Source organism: Nomascus leucogenys, chromosome 9, assembly GCF_006542625.1.
Source record: "Nomascus leucogenys isolate Asia chromosome 9, Asia_NLE_v1, whole genome shotgun sequence".
Taxonomy (NCBI): domain Eukaryota; kingdom Metazoa; phylum Chordata; class Mammalia; order Primates; family Hylobatidae; genus Nomascus; species Nomascus leucogenys.
Genome location: NC_044389.1, coordinates 6820440 through 6835769, shown reverse-complemented (window position 1 = coordinate 6835769; position 15330 = coordinate 6820440). Strand labels below are relative to the sequence as shown.

The 15330-nt window shown below is 39.5% G+C and overlaps 1 protein-coding gene across 2 annotated transcripts in view; it reads right to left on the bottom strand.

Annotated features, from left to right (window-relative positions):
• Positions 1 to 15330, bottom strand: part of N4BP2L2 (NEDD4 binding protein 2 like 2) — a 112692-nt gene that overhangs the window by 2183 nt on the left and 95179 nt on the right. The window contains exons 7-9 of one of the 2 annotated variants that reach the window (XM_030818551.1): positions 7831 to 9569; positions 4086 to 4171; positions 1682 to 1726 (exon numbers count right to left, since the gene is read on the bottom strand). In XM_030818551.1, the coding sequence (XP_030674411.1) occupies positions 1703 to 1726; positions 4086 to 4171; positions 7831 to 9569 (1849 nt within the window). In that variant the 3' untranslated portion in view covers positions 1682 to 1702. Of the gene's footprint in view, positions 1 to 1681; positions 1727 to 2518; positions 3165 to 4085; positions 4172 to 7830; positions 9570 to 15330 lie in introns of those variants that run through there. The other variant, XM_030818552.1, reaches the window with a different exon arrangement.

Sequence of the window (15330 nt, the reverse complement as noted above, 5' to 3'; positions counted from 1 at the left end):
TCCCTCTTTCTAAATTTCTGTTTACCCCTTGAGACAGACTGGTCAGTACTTAAAGCCAAACATAAAACAGGATGCCCTTTCTCAATAAAATAGTAAAAAAATCTGCACATAGCTACAGCACTCATAAAATTCCCTAAAAAGAAAAAAATAATAATTAAGGGCAGAATGCTCTGTGAGAAGACCCGACAGTTTAGGATACATGTGGGAGATCATCATGAAAATCAAAATTATGGTTGCAAAATGTCCTTGACACAAATCTACCATTTTTAGCAGACAGAAAAGACTCCTGAAATTGGCCACAGCAAAATATATCCATGCTTGCTGCATGCTGCTTGTACTGGTGTCTCCTCATGTTGGGGCCACCTAGGGGAACTTCACTCACTATAATCTAACTTCAGTCAGAGGTAGGCTAGAGGCTCACTCAGCCAAGTCCTTGCCCAACATGCTATGGCGTTAAATCAAATCCCCACAACATAAATTCCATGAGGGCAGGGGTGTTTTTACTGCTATATCTTCAGTGTCTGACATGAGGCACCTCAATAAACATTTGCTGAATAATTTTTTTTGAGGCGGGGTCTCACTCTGTCGCCCAGGCCGGAGTGCAGTGGGGCGATCTCAGCTCACCACAACCTCTGCCTCCCGGGTTCAAGCGTTTCTCTTGCCTCAGCCTCTTAAGTAGGTGGGATTACAGGCAGCTGCCACCACACCTGGCTAATTTTTGTATTTTTAGTAGAAACGGTGTTTTGCCATGTTGGCTAGGCTGGTCTGGAACTCCTGACTTCAGGTGAACTGCCTGCCTCGGCCTCCCAAAGTGCTGGGAGTATAGGCGTGAGCCACCACACCCGGCCACATTTGCTGAATAATTGAATGAATGTCTTCACTTCCTTCCTCTGGAATTCCTCATTGTCTCTTATCTCCTCCTGTACCATATTTATCCCACATTTTTCTAGTGGCCCCTGCAAATCTCTAAACTCCTCTCCCAAATCTTCAGTTCTTCCTCTTCTTTCAGGGGAAGCAGGATTAAAACAAACAAAAACATTTTTACAGGGTATACATGTATTTCTAGTTGAGAAATGGAAACTAGAATACTCTTAGAAATAAGTTAAAATGAAAAAACATACGGCAAATGCATAGTGCATTCAATTCTTATCAAATGCAGACATATATGCACTGAAATCGTACCAGCTGTGTTTATTTCATAATTTAGGCATTTGAAAAAAATGCAATGTGTTTATTTTAATGTCAGCTTGATGACAAGTTTAAAATATAACATGAGTTCGTCTATATGTTTTACCTCTTTTCCTAGAGAATCTAATATTTAAATAGAACCTACACCCCTAATTCCCAGCCCTCATCACATACCAACCCAAGGGGGGAAATGTCTCATGAATTGTGTGTTGATAGAAAGTTATAAAATATGTTCTAACCAATAAAGTGGGAAAATAAATTTGGGAGCAACAATCTAAGCTTTGTTGTATTTCAGAAAAGATCTACACTTAAAGGAAATAAAAACATGACATGTACAATAGCACACAAGGTTGCTATGGTAACAAACTTCATTTTTTATATTTTACTTTACTCTCCAGTCATGCTATAATACATATGAACTATTACAAACAAATAATGTCAAGATTAACTATTTTATGATCAAACAGAGGTCTCTAGAATAAGTCATACTTACAGTTCAAGGAATTTTCATTTTTCAACCAATCTTCTTCTGTCTTTTCTAGAAATTATAATTAAAATACATAAAATATTAATATTTGGCATTGGAGTTAAGTTTGCATGGTCATTTTACTCATGTAGGGACACTCCTAAAATGACAAAAGAAGTGTAACAGTGGCTCACGCCTGTAATCCCAGCACTTTGGGAGGCCGAGGTGGGTGGATCACCTGAGGTCAGGAGTTTGAGAACAGCCTGGCCAACATGGCAAAACCCTGTCTCTACTAAAAATACAAAAATTAACTGAGTGTGGTGGTGCATGCCTGTAGTCCCAGCTACTTGGGAGGCTGAGGCAGGAGAATCACCTGAACCTGGGAGTCAGAAGTTGTAGTGAGCTGAGATCGCACCACTGCACTCCAGCCTGGGCGAGAGAATGTGACTGTCAAAAAAAAAAAAAAAAAGGAAGGAAGGAAGAAAGAAAACACTTATAAATATCTAATATCTATCTATCTATCTATTTATTTATTTATTTAGAGACAGAGTTTTGCTCTGTCGCCCAGGATGGAGTGCAGTGGCACAATGTTGGCTCACTGCAACCTTCGCCTCCTGAGCTCAAGTGATTCTCCTGCCTCAGCCTCCCAAGTAGCTGTGATTACAGGCAAGTGCCACCACACATGGCTAATTTTTTTGTGTTTTTAGTAGAGACAGGGTTTCACTATGTTGGCCAGGCTGGTCTCAAACTCCTGACCTCAAGTGATCCCCCCAACTTGGCCTCCCAAAATGCTGGGATTATAGGTATGAGCCGCCATGCCTGGCCACAAATGTCAATTTAAACAGTTAAAATATTGCTCTGTGTGTGAGTATGTGTGTTTTAAGTGGCAATAATGTCTCCATGGGGAATAAGGAGAAACAAGAAGTTGAGGAAAAACGTATTTGGTTTTATTAAATGGACAGACAAAATGAGTCTACTTTGCCCATAGAGGTGTTTATGAGAACAGTTAAGAAATACCTACTGTCCTGAACTATTAGGTCTAGAATGATTCACTAAATTTTGATTTTACTATTCATTTCAAAATGCACCCATTAGCATTGCCTCTGGACACATTTAAATAATAACCAACTAATGTGAACAGAACCCCAGCCACCCCCACTAGGTTAGGTGAGGTACTGGCTTTTCCAGATTTTCTATCATCCTTCTAACCTTTCAAGCCAGTCCTCCTCCAGCTACCTGGAAAATGAACAGCCCTCAGAACAGTTACATCTGTCACTGTGGACCACAGATCACAATAATAGGAAGGTGCTTCCAAGTCAAGTAACTACAAATCTAATTTGTAGCTGTTACTCTATCTTAATGGATAAGACTGAGGGCTGGACAGGAGAAAAAATGTAATGAAGAATAAAGGACTCACCTACAGTGGGCGCCTTAGTCATCCCCAGTGCGTCCTTATACCTGTATATTCCTCCACAAAGTTAAGGAATTAGACGCAACCTTCTCTTTGGGACTAATTGAAAGAAAACATGCCTATATCATCCACTCATCCCCATCCATATATATTCTTTTTCTAATTTAAGGTATGGAGCACTTCTCTCAAGTTTGATAAATTTTATTTTTTATTCCATAATTTTAAAAATTTTATTGACATAATAATTGTACATATTTATGAGCACAATGTATTTTGATACATGTGTACATTGTGTAATGATCAAATCATGGTAATCAGCATAAATATGACTTCAAACATTTATTATTTCTTTGTAGTCAGAACATTCAAACTCCTCTCCTCTAGCTATTTTGAAATATATAATGCGTTATTGTTAACTACAGTTAACTATAGTCACCCTGCTGTGCAATGAACACCATAGCTTGTACAATGGAATAATATTCAGCCATAAAAAAGAATGAAATCCTGTCATTTGCAACAACATGGATGAACCTGGAAGAAATTATGTTAATTGAAATAAGCCAGACACAGAAAAATATATACTGCATGATTTCACTCATATATGAAATCTAAAAAGTTAATCTCGTAGAAGTAGAGAATAGAACAGTGGTTTCTTTTTGAAAGCCATAAAAATATACCTTCACTGGCCAGGTGTGGTGGCTCATGCCTGTAATCCCAGTACTTTGGGAAGCCAAGCCAGGCGAATCACCTGAGGTCAGGAGTTCAAGACCAGCCTGACCGACATGGAGAAACCCTGTGTCTACTAAAAATACAAAAACTTAGCTGGGTTTGGTGGCACATGCCTGTAATCCCAGCTACTAGGGAGGCTGAGGCAGGAGAATCACTTGAACCCAGGAGGTGGAGGTTGTGGTGAGCCGAGATCACGCCATTGCACTCCAGCCTGGGCAACAAGAGTGAAACTCCGTCTCAAACAACAACAACAACAACAACAACAAATACACACCACACACACATATATACCTCCACTGACATCTTCCATTGCAAGTAAATCATCTTTAGTGTCTTCCAGTCAAGGGGAACCACATAGTCATCAGGCAACAAGGATTCTGTGGAAAAAAAGAAAGAACTAATCTCATCTCTAATGTCACACAGATTTTTACCCTAACTGTGAAGACATGCAAATCTGATCTCTAACTCACCATACCATTAAAAGTCTGGTTTTAAAGATATTTCGGTGATGTCTAAAGCTGGAGTTTGTCTCAGATCTCAATTAGTAAACACTATCCAGACTCTAATACTGGGATTCATTTGAGTTCTTGCCTTATTTGCAAGACCACTGACCATGAGCTTGGCTCGTCCAATCTAGCCAAACAAATCGCTTCATAGCCTCTACTTATGGTTTTCTCTTTATCTCTTTCAAGTACATGCCATTTCCAAATATGAAATTCTTTCCTTCTGCTTTTCTTTCAAGCTACATTCTTTCTCCCTTGTATAAACAGTGCTTATAATGCACTTCCACATGGAAGGCATTCCAGAGAAAACTATAACCTCAAATTCTCTTCTACAATCCTTTTAGCACTATTAATGTCACTCATAAAATATTCATAAGCTTATCATTTATATTTTCTATATGCACTAAATTTTGTTTTATGTTAGTCTTGTCTCCCCCTTTGGAAGATAAGCTATTTGATGAATGAGGTCTATTTCCTTTAAAAAGCTTTCTGAAGTTTAATTAACGGATGCTTGATCATTGTTGATTATGATGACATCGTGCACTCAAGGTAAGAGGAGGCATAGAATCTTTTCACAATAGTATCTTGATGCATTCTGGTGCCCCTCTAAGGGAGTGATTGCTAATCTTTTCACATCATAGACCCCTCTGAGGAGCTGATAAAATCTATGGACGTCCCCCCCCCAAAATGGCATAAAATAACCCCCAAAATTTTACATACAATTTCAGAATATGGACCTTGGACTAAGATCCCAGATCTAAAATGTCTTCAGTTATCACTTAAAGCTCCCCAAAGCAAATGCATTTACTTTGAAAAAAATTGGTATGATTTTTTGGTGTAAGTAGGTGGGTAGAAAAATCACAACAAATAGGCTGGGCGTGGTGGCTCACGCCTGTAATCTCAGCACTTTGGGAGGCCGAGGTGGGTGGATCACGAGGTCAGGAGTTGGAGACCAGCTCGGCCAAGATGATGAAACCCCATCTCTATTAAGAATACAAAAAAAAAAAAATTAGCCGGGCGCAGTGGCGGGCGCCTGTAATCCCACCTACTTGGGAGGCTGAGGCAGGAGAATTGCTTGAACCTGGGAGGCAGAGATTGCAGTGGGCCAAGATCTCACCACTGCACTCTAGCTGGGTGGCAGAGTGAGACTATGTCTAAAAAAAAAGGAAAAGAAAAATTACAGCAAATAGTCAAGATGTAATTATTCACAAAGTTTACAAATATGATAAATATGATGCCAGAGTCCCAAGAGCAGGTTGATAATTATGACTCCTTGGCCCTAGGACTTACTCAATCTTTGGTCTCAGCTGTGGGACCAAATTTATCTGGAACATCAGAAACTTAGGAGCCAAGTAAAAAAACTCAGGATGACAAGCTTTGAGACGGAATGGGTCCCCAAGGAACCCTGAGAGGTACAGAACAACAGAAGATACAGGAGAACTGCAAAAATTGGACCTTTGGCCTCTTGAGTCTTACAGCTTCTGTCCCCAAGGAACAGCACTAGAAAATATCAGCTATTGAGCTACAGATAAGGAAAAGCTGCGATAAATATCATAAAGACATTATCTTATATATGCTTATGATTGAAAACAAATTTTTTTCTTTTTGAAACAGAGTCTTACTCTATCGCCCAGGGCTGAAGTGCAGTGGTGCGATCTCAGCTCACTGCAACCTCCGCCTCCTAGGTTCAAGCAATTATCCTGCCTCAGCCTCCTAACTAGGTTTCCAGGCATGTGCCACAATTCCTGGCTAATTTTTATATTTTTAGTAGAGATAGGGTTTCACCATGTTGGCGAGGCTGGTCTCGAACTCCTGACCTCAGGTGATCCACCCGCCTCAGCCTCCCAAAGTGCTGGGATTACAGGCATGAGCCACTGTGGCTGGCCCAAAAAGAAATTTAGTTGGAATATTAAAAAATCATATTTTTGCTTGTTTTATTCACATGTAGATTTTTTCATTTCCAAAAATAACAGTTTTTTTTTTTTTATTTGACAGGGAGTCTCACTCAGTCGCCCAGGCTGTAGTGCAGTGGTGTGATCTCGGCTCACTGCGACCTCTGCCTCCCAGGTTCAAGTGGTTCTCCTGCCTCAGCCTCCTAAGTAGCTAGGATTACAGGCACACGCCACCACGCCCAGCTAATTTTTTGTATTTTTAGTAGAGGCATGTTTTCGCCATGTTAGCCAGGCTGGTGGTCTCAAGAGACTCCTGACCTCAAGCAATCATCCCGCCTCAGCCTCCCAAAGTGCTAGGTAGGATTACAGGTGTGAGCCACCACATCCAGCCCCAAAATAACAACCTTAAGAGCCTGAAGGAACCTTTTAAGTCAACTAGTCAGGCTTCCACCTCATCCCTTCAGTATCCTTTTCAGACTGCCTTTAAAAAGTAAACTCAACTATTTCAGGTATCTTTCCTTCACATAATCTTTCCAATCTGCCATTTACTAATGTTGTATTTGGGAGCCATAATAGTGAATGAGAAAGGAAAGAGCCACGTGTCAAACAAAATAAAGGCAGAAAGTAGAGTTTCCTTTCTGGTGGCATGGTGGTTCAGGCCTGTGATCCCAGCACTTTGGGAGGCTGAGGCGGGTAGATCACCTGAGGTCAGGAGTTGGAGACCATCCTGGCCAACATAGTGAAACCCCGTCTCTACTAATAATACAAAAATTAGCTGGGCATGGTGGCGGGCGCCTGTAATCCCAGCTCTTCAGGAGGCTGAGGCAGGAGAATTGCTTGAACCCGGGAGGTGGAGGTTGCAGTGAGCCAAGATCGCACCACTGCACTCCAGCCTGGGTGATGAGAGCGAAATTCCGTCAAGAAAGAAAGAAAAGAAAGAAAGAAAAGAAAAGAAAAGAAAGAAAGAAAGAAAGAAAGAAAGAAAGAAAGAAAGAAAGAAAGAAAGAAAGAAAGAAAAGAAAGAAAGGTTTGGCCGGGTGCTGTGGCTCACACCTGTAATCCCAGCACTTTGGGAGGCCAAGGCAGGTGGATCACGAGGTCAGGAGATCAAGACCATCCTGGCTAACACTTGTCTCTACTAAAAATACAAAAAAAAAAAAAAAAAAAGATAAATAAAAAAATAGCCGGGCGTGGTGGCGGGCGCCTGTAGTTCCAATTACTCGGGAGGCTGAGGCAGGAGAATGGCGTGAACCCGAGAGGCGGAGCTTGCAGTGGGCTGAGATCGCGCCACTGCGCTACAGCTTGGGAGACAGAGCGATAAATAAAGCAGCCTATCTCTACTGGTTACATAATCCCTTTTTGCCTGCTTCATTCTCCATTCTTCCCAGTATCTATTGAAATTGAGAGCCCAAGTATTCTAAGTTCTCAAAGACATTGAAGGAGACATGAAGACTACTGACAGCAAAGGGTGGGGACTTTGAAGATCAAGCATCGTTTGCTATGGATCCTCACTCACTGCTGAAAAGCATCACGAGATTAATAAACTGCATGAGATCACTAACCACCAGGTAGAAACACCTCCAAAATTACTTACATATGTTAAACTGGATCTTTTACTTTTAGCAAAAGAAAACAACTTACCCATTGGAACGCCTGGAGATCCAAAAAGCTTTACTAATTGAAAGGCAAACCCTTGTGATAATGGTAGCCCAAGGGAACTATAGTCAGTGCTTGTTAAGTCTTGGCTGTCCTCAGCTGGTAATTGCTTAGGTTCTTCCCATCTTTTCAGCTTTCCATCAAACCTTTCATTTAAAAAGTGAAAATCAGAAGTGACTCCCAAAGAGCACGAAGTGTCAGGATGACTATGTAAAATTTCTGGAGAAATAAACCCTGCATCATTTAGTATATTACCTACTCTTGTCTGGGATTCAAAAGTCAAAAACAGTTTCTTGTTTGTAAAAGATGGCTTCCAAATACTAGAGATATTATGTAGCACAAAAGAAGGAATATAATTTTTGTATAAAGACGCAGAGCACCTTAGTCTGTTAAATGACAGGCAATGAGAATAACACTGTCCACCAATATTTAAAGGGGTAGCTTTGATAATATCAAGGTAAAACCACAATGGATGATGATCAAAGGTCATAAGTTTTTGCATATTCTCCTCTTCACTGTTCCTTTCTGAAATTCTATCTTTTTCTTCTCCCAAAGTAATTTTTAGTCCATGGTGTTTTGTTAACAGGTCACATTTCTCCCTTTCTTTTACACCGATATGACTCTGTCCTAATAAGTTAAAATTTGGTACCAAATTGAAAATCCTTTTCTTCCTCCTTTTCTTAGTTTTTGTTGATTCTAAGGCATTCTTTGGTATATCCGGTTGAGGTAAGCAGCTTCTGAAGAGGTTTGTTTCTATGAATGAATCCATAGTTTCAGGTGGAGGTGAAAAATCTTCATTTCCTATCAGTAGTTTGTCTGTCAATATTTCTGGATTGTTTCCTGGTTCTGATGCTGCCACCGAAGTGAAGATCAATTGAATCCATTGCCCCCTGCTGTCAGGACCAGCCAACTTACGTGCTCTATCTTTCCTTGGTCTCTGTTCACATATAAACTTACGAGGTCCTGCAGGCCAGCTACCAAAATAAGACTGTCTATCAGAGCCCAGCTGTAAATCTTCATCAGATAAATTGGTTGTGAAAAAAGTCCAATGATTGATTTTAGTTGCATACACTTGTTCCTCTCTTAAAACTTTATCTGACATTCTGATTCCATGTTGATGGCACAGAATGGGTTCATGTGGGAGACTTTTATCTACTATTTCTCTCTTCTTCATAAATAAGCATGAATTTTCTGCAGAAAGGTCCTGGGTGTCTAATGCTATGGTATGCCTATTTCTAATATGCTTTTCTACCTTCATGCCAGAGCAGTCATCAGTTGTTACATAGGAAAGGTTTTGAGTCAGTATTGGACAAGTAACAGAGATTTCATTTGGCCTCAGTAACAAACTTACAAACAAGTTATCACCTTCCTTAGAGAGGTAATTCTTTGGTGTGTTGTCCAATTCAACTATAGACATAACGTTTTGGAAACTGTCTTTAGGATCTTTATTTTTCCATCTTTTTTCTTTATACCCAGTCACAAAATCTCCGACTTCATTTTGTAGACCACCAATGAAGGGATATTCTGATTCTCTTCTGGTCTTTTCAATGTCTTCCTCCTCACTCTGAGATGGGTCCTGATCTCTTGGTGTAACATCACTTAAGAATTCTAATGAGTTTTCCTCCATGATTTTATTCTGACTGTTCTGCTTTTTGTTTCTTTTTCTGTTCCTCTTCTGTTTGGTTTTGCTGAGCCTATGACCAGTTTTCTTCAAAACTCTTTCTCTGAAATATCAAAGAATTAAGAAAATGTATGACTTATTACATGTATAACATAAGCAAACTATAACATCATACTCTTCATGTGCAGGTTTAAAAACCTTTAGTACAAGAGACTCTCAAGTGTGCATGTACTTTTTGTTTGTTTGTTTGTTTGTTTTGAGATGGAGTCTTGCTTCATTGCCCAGGCTGGAGTGCAGTGGTGTGATCTTGGTTCACTGCAACCTCCGCCTCCCGGGTTCAAGCAATTCTCCTGCCTCATCCTCACAAGTAGCTGGTATTACGGGTGCCCACCACCACGCTTGTCTAATTTTTTTGTATTTTTAGTAGAGACGGGGTTTCACCACGTTGGCCAGGCTAGTCTTGAACTCCTGATCTCAGGTGATCTGCCTGCCTCAGCCTCCCAAAGTGCTGGGATTACAGGCGTGAGCCACCGCACTGGCCATACTTTGTACTATATTTAAAATCACTTTTAAAAAGAGATACTTTAATCCTATACATTAAAAATGAGTATACTTTGAGAAAGTTAAAGCTAATATGCATATAATCATTTCATAAATCAATAACTTTATAAAAACCTAATATTTTCCTTAAAGAAAATATTTCATATATAAGCATGTATTAACAAGGATATGTTCTGAGAAATGTGTCATTAGGCAATTTCATCACTGTGTTAACATAGAGTGTAGTTACACAAATCTACACGATGTAGTCTACACCACACCTAGGCTATATAATATAGCCTATTGCTCCTAGGCTGAAAAATTGTACAGCATGTTACTACATTGCATACTCTAGGCAATTATAAAACATGAGTAAGTATTTGTGTATATAAACATATCTAGAGGCCAGGCACGGTGGCTCACACCTGTAATCCCAGGACTTTGGGAAGCTGAGGTGGGTGGATCACCTGAGGTCAGGAGTTCGAGACCAGCCTGGCCAACGTGGCAAAACCCTGTCTCTACTAAAAATACAAAAAAATTAGCTGGGCATGGTGGTTCACTCCTATAATCCTAGCTACTCAGGAGCCAGAGACAGGACAATTGCTTGAACTCGGGAGGCACAGGATGCAGTGAGCCAAGATCATGCCATTGCACTCCAGCCTGGGCGACAGGGCAAGACTCCATCTGAATAAATAAATACATACATATCTACACTTAGAAAAGGTACATAAAAATATGGCATTATAATCTCAGGGGACCACTGTCATATATATGTTCTGTCACTGACTGAAATTTTGTTATGTGGTGCATGACTGTATACATAAAACCTATCAGTAAATATCTTGGACCTCCTAACATCTTAGATTCTGAAAATTAAAAAGTGGCTGTTAACAGTCTCAGAATGGGACAAATTTAGTGGCTTTAATAGCTAGGTTTCCTCTAGACATGAAGAATGGTTGATAATGAGCTGTCGAGTCCAGTATTTGAGTGGCATGCTGCTAACTGCCCAGACTGTAGTGGTTCTAACCAGAGACTACACCACTACTCTGTGAGGTACTTGGAAATGTGTAAAGGCATTTTTGTTGGTCAGAATGACTGGTAATGTGTTACCACACATTACTAATATCAGACATTTGGGCCTGAGGCCAGGGAAGCTAACCATCCTGCAATGCCCAGTGAAAAATTATCCTACCCAAAAGAACAATGGTGTTTCATCCAGCACACTGAAAGTTCACAGCTCCCTTTAACTGAAGACAATATTTGATCCTAAGAGAGAAAGGAGGATTTAGGAAGTTTTCTAATTTAGAATATAAAGATCTAGTTATCCTATCTTTCATCCTGGATAATCAGAGTCAGGGTCAAGGTGACAATGAAGACTTAGTAAAATGTAGTAGGGGAAGGACAATTGACACTGCTGAGGGAAAACTCCAGGACAGAGGAATAGAAAAGCAAGCAAACAAACCTGGAATAAGGAAGAGATGATGAGGAAAAGAGAATAGTCAGTTGATTGGCTGGGCATTGGACAAATGAGATTAAACCTACCCCCAGCCGCTAGCCTGGTTTATTCCATATGCTGGGCAATTTTCAATAGGTAGGACACATGAAAATCTTGTTCTTTGTCACTAATTGCTGCTGCCCTTGTTTACACATTCCTAGATGTTGGTTTAGAAAATACTCTAAGGAACACTAATGTACCTAGAAACAGTTGTGATGGGGTCTCTATAAAAAGGATATTGAGTGAGGAGTGCTATCTGTCGTTGTAACTCTCCTTCATGGCCAGTTCTACCTGATTACAGTGAAAGTCCTAGTTGCAGTCCAAGGTGCAATGTCAGTTATGAAATTCATCCTGCAGACTAGTATGTCATTCTGAAAACAAACTCCCCTGTCTTTACTCAAATGTGAACCATCCTGTTGCAGGGCAAGGAGAAAAAGAACAAATAGAGTTTGTTGTTGCATTATTCATTTGATTAAATGGTAATATACTAAGGATGTAAGAGACTCACTGCTGCACTGGTGATTCTTTGGAGTTTAATGCACTTAATGTGTAGTCCCTGTCCCTCAGAACAGCTCTCTACTGTACAAAGAGAGCCCTAATCTAGGGAAATGCAGTTACTGAAATATAGTTCATCACCAAAATGTTTATAGTTCCGTATACCGTCAGAAAGACTAAGGTCTACAATTGTACTTGGAAAATTGGCTTTAAAAAAAAAAGATGTTACACTTATTATGTACTGGAACTGTTTAATTGCTTTACATGTACCAACTCACCTAATCTTCAAAACTATATCAAATAAGGGCAAAGGCTAGTTTTAACCCCATCTTACAAAGACAACTGATATACAGAGAAGTTGAAGAATGTGCTCAGGATCACATGGCTAGTGGCAGGTTCAGACCTAGTTTGATTTGCTCTAAAATCCACACTCTTTAACCATTATGCAACACTGCCTCTCGATTTAAAGAGAAAATTGTACAAAACATTTCCTTCTCTCTTTTTCTTCCTCCTCTCATTTTCAAACCCTCACATTTGCATACACAGAAGACAGTCAGCTGGCAAGGGTTGAGTCCTTTTCATGAGAGCAGTTCTTGGGCCCTGACTCCTATTATCACTAACTTAATAGTATCTTGAGACTTTTCTCCTGTTGCCTCTCCTTTCTCTGGATCAAATCAAACAAGAAACAACAAGAGGAAGTGAGAGGAGATACTGTGGAGCAGGAGCCTCTCTCCCTAATCTGCCCTCATGTCAAGGCTCCATATGAGCAATGGGAAAGCCAGACTAGATGGCCCACAGCTGAGATCAACAGATGGGCACAAGTGACTCCTCCTGGAGTTAATTCACTCATGGGGTGGAGGCAGTGAGAAAGGATCACATTCTGGATACTGTTTTGAAGGAAAAATAAGCAAGATTTGAAAACAAATCAGATATAGGGTATGAGGAAAAAGATAAGAATCAAGTATGAGTACAAGGATATTGGCCTGGTTCATTAGAGGGATGAAGTGGTTACTTACTGCAACATAAAAGTCTGCGAGATATGGGTTTGGAGAGAGGGTTGGTAAATCAGTTCCCTCAAAGTCCAGCTCAGAATAGGCCAATCTGTCCCTAAAAAAGAGGTCAGAAAGTGAAAAAGAAGAGGGCTTCTCTAATACTCCCCAAGAGTTCCTTTGTTTTCTAAGCAGCTGCTTCAGAAAAGAATAAGGACCCTGCTAATGTCTTTTGTTGTTGTTGTTGTTGTTGTTTTCTCCTGAGTCTGCTTTCTAGGGAAGGACCTGCTAATGCTAACAACCCACTATGCCTGCAGAGAAGTAAACACTGGACCATGAAAGAATAAGGTGGCTTAAAAAGTAAACTATCAGAGTCTGGGAGATCAGGCAATTTATTAAGGCAGTTTGCTAAAAGTTAATCAAAGGAATCTCTAAGGATTAGAATTTCAACTGAAAATACAACACAATGCCAAGAGGTATGAAAATCCTAAGACTGACTCTACAATGAAGTGCCAGAGACATGTACCAGTTCTGCACTATTGGAGCTCTATATAACTACCGTCCTTGTTTCAGAAACAGTGGACATGGCCTTCTGGAAAGAAACACAAACCAATAACAGTGACATGTGAAGCCCCTGGGAAATAAAAGACTTGGTAGTGATGGTGGTGGTGATAACTTCTGCTTGAATGTGGCTAATCAGTAGATGCATTTTCTTTAGAAACATCTATCTAGAAAGTGTGAGAATCTCATCAAAGCTGTGTCAAGGATCGTTAAATGTGATCTCACTGGTGCTGCTTCATTTAGGAATGAATGGCACCATTAGAAGAAAAAAAATCACTAAATAAAGTTAGTCATGGAGAGGAAATCAAGAGTTAGAGGCACAGGATGTAGCTTTGAAAAGAAAGAAAATAAGAAATGAACAAATGGTAACACATCTATGATGAGTAAGATTTTGCCTTCTAGAGGATGGCTTAGAATCCAAGCTCCTAGGGAGCAATGGAGTGTACCTCTCAAGAATTAGAAAGTGTTTGTTCAGATACAAGCTAACCTGACCAAGTGAACTGTGACCTGATGACAAAGGTGGGAGAGCATCCAGATAAAGCTGAAGAAAGCAGGAAGGGAGGGTGGAAAGCACGGTAAGTAATAACCCTCATGAAAAAAAATAATTAAGGGGGCCAGAAAAAAAACATTTCCCAATGCAGAATCCTATATACTAATTTATGATAATGGGCAATAAATGAAGTAAATCTGAGATTAAAACACATGCAGATTATAAAAGGTCTCATGACTTTTGGAATGACCAGTTGAAATAACTGAGACCCAGGTCCTGGTCCTGGCTCAGTAACAGCCAAGTCCAGGCCTTAGCTAGCAGTGGGATCTTAGGCAAATCATGTCTTTCTAAAATGAGGAAAATACCCCTCCTTGCAAAGTTGTTGTAAGGACTACTAATATAGATGCTCTTAAATAACCTCTACTCAACTGATAGAGCAGATCAATTGATTATCTCCATTGCCTCTGTACAATAATGACTGATATTAATGACTCACACTAAATGCTCCCAGCTAGATGTGTAATTGCACACTTTTGCTGTCACTGTTTAGAACTGTATATTTATAAGGAGTCAGATGGGTTTATTCCCAAGTCTGTTGATGCCAATAATAATTTTTACTATAATTATATAGTTTGTCTCACTAAACATGAAGTGCTAAACAAGTGTTAAATAGGCAGGATAACTATAAAATTTGGTCAAAAATAATAAAGACCTATGATTATGCACTCATATTGCTTTGAATATTTCTTTGGGTTCTACTTCCAATTTATATCAACAGAAACTAGAAATTCTTGATGACACATTACAGATGTGGTTTATGCATGGAAAAAAGTTAAACTGAACTGAACAAAATTATACATAAAAATTGCTGAATAAATACACATAAAAACATGTATTTTAAGTTCAAATAAAATGTTTAAAGTATTTATCATTTCATAACAATTCTTCAAACAATTTTTTCAATGAACTAACCAGCTATCTGTCCCAATCATATTGGAGAAGAGGGCTTTAATTATAAATAAAGCACCTAGCACAATGCTTGACACATGGTGGGTACTTCATAAATGGCAGCTCTTATTTTTATTATGTATTAACAACAACAAAAGCAATCTTATGAATTTCACTGAGACTCCCACGATGCAATTCAAGAGTAGAATGTGGCAATGTGATACTTATGATTTACTTAAAACAAACAGTTGAGTTAGAAGAACTGGAAAATTCTCCAAAAATGTAATTTACTTAATGTAACTGCAAATGATTGGAAGTGGAAAAAAAATTTTTTAAACCAAGTGGC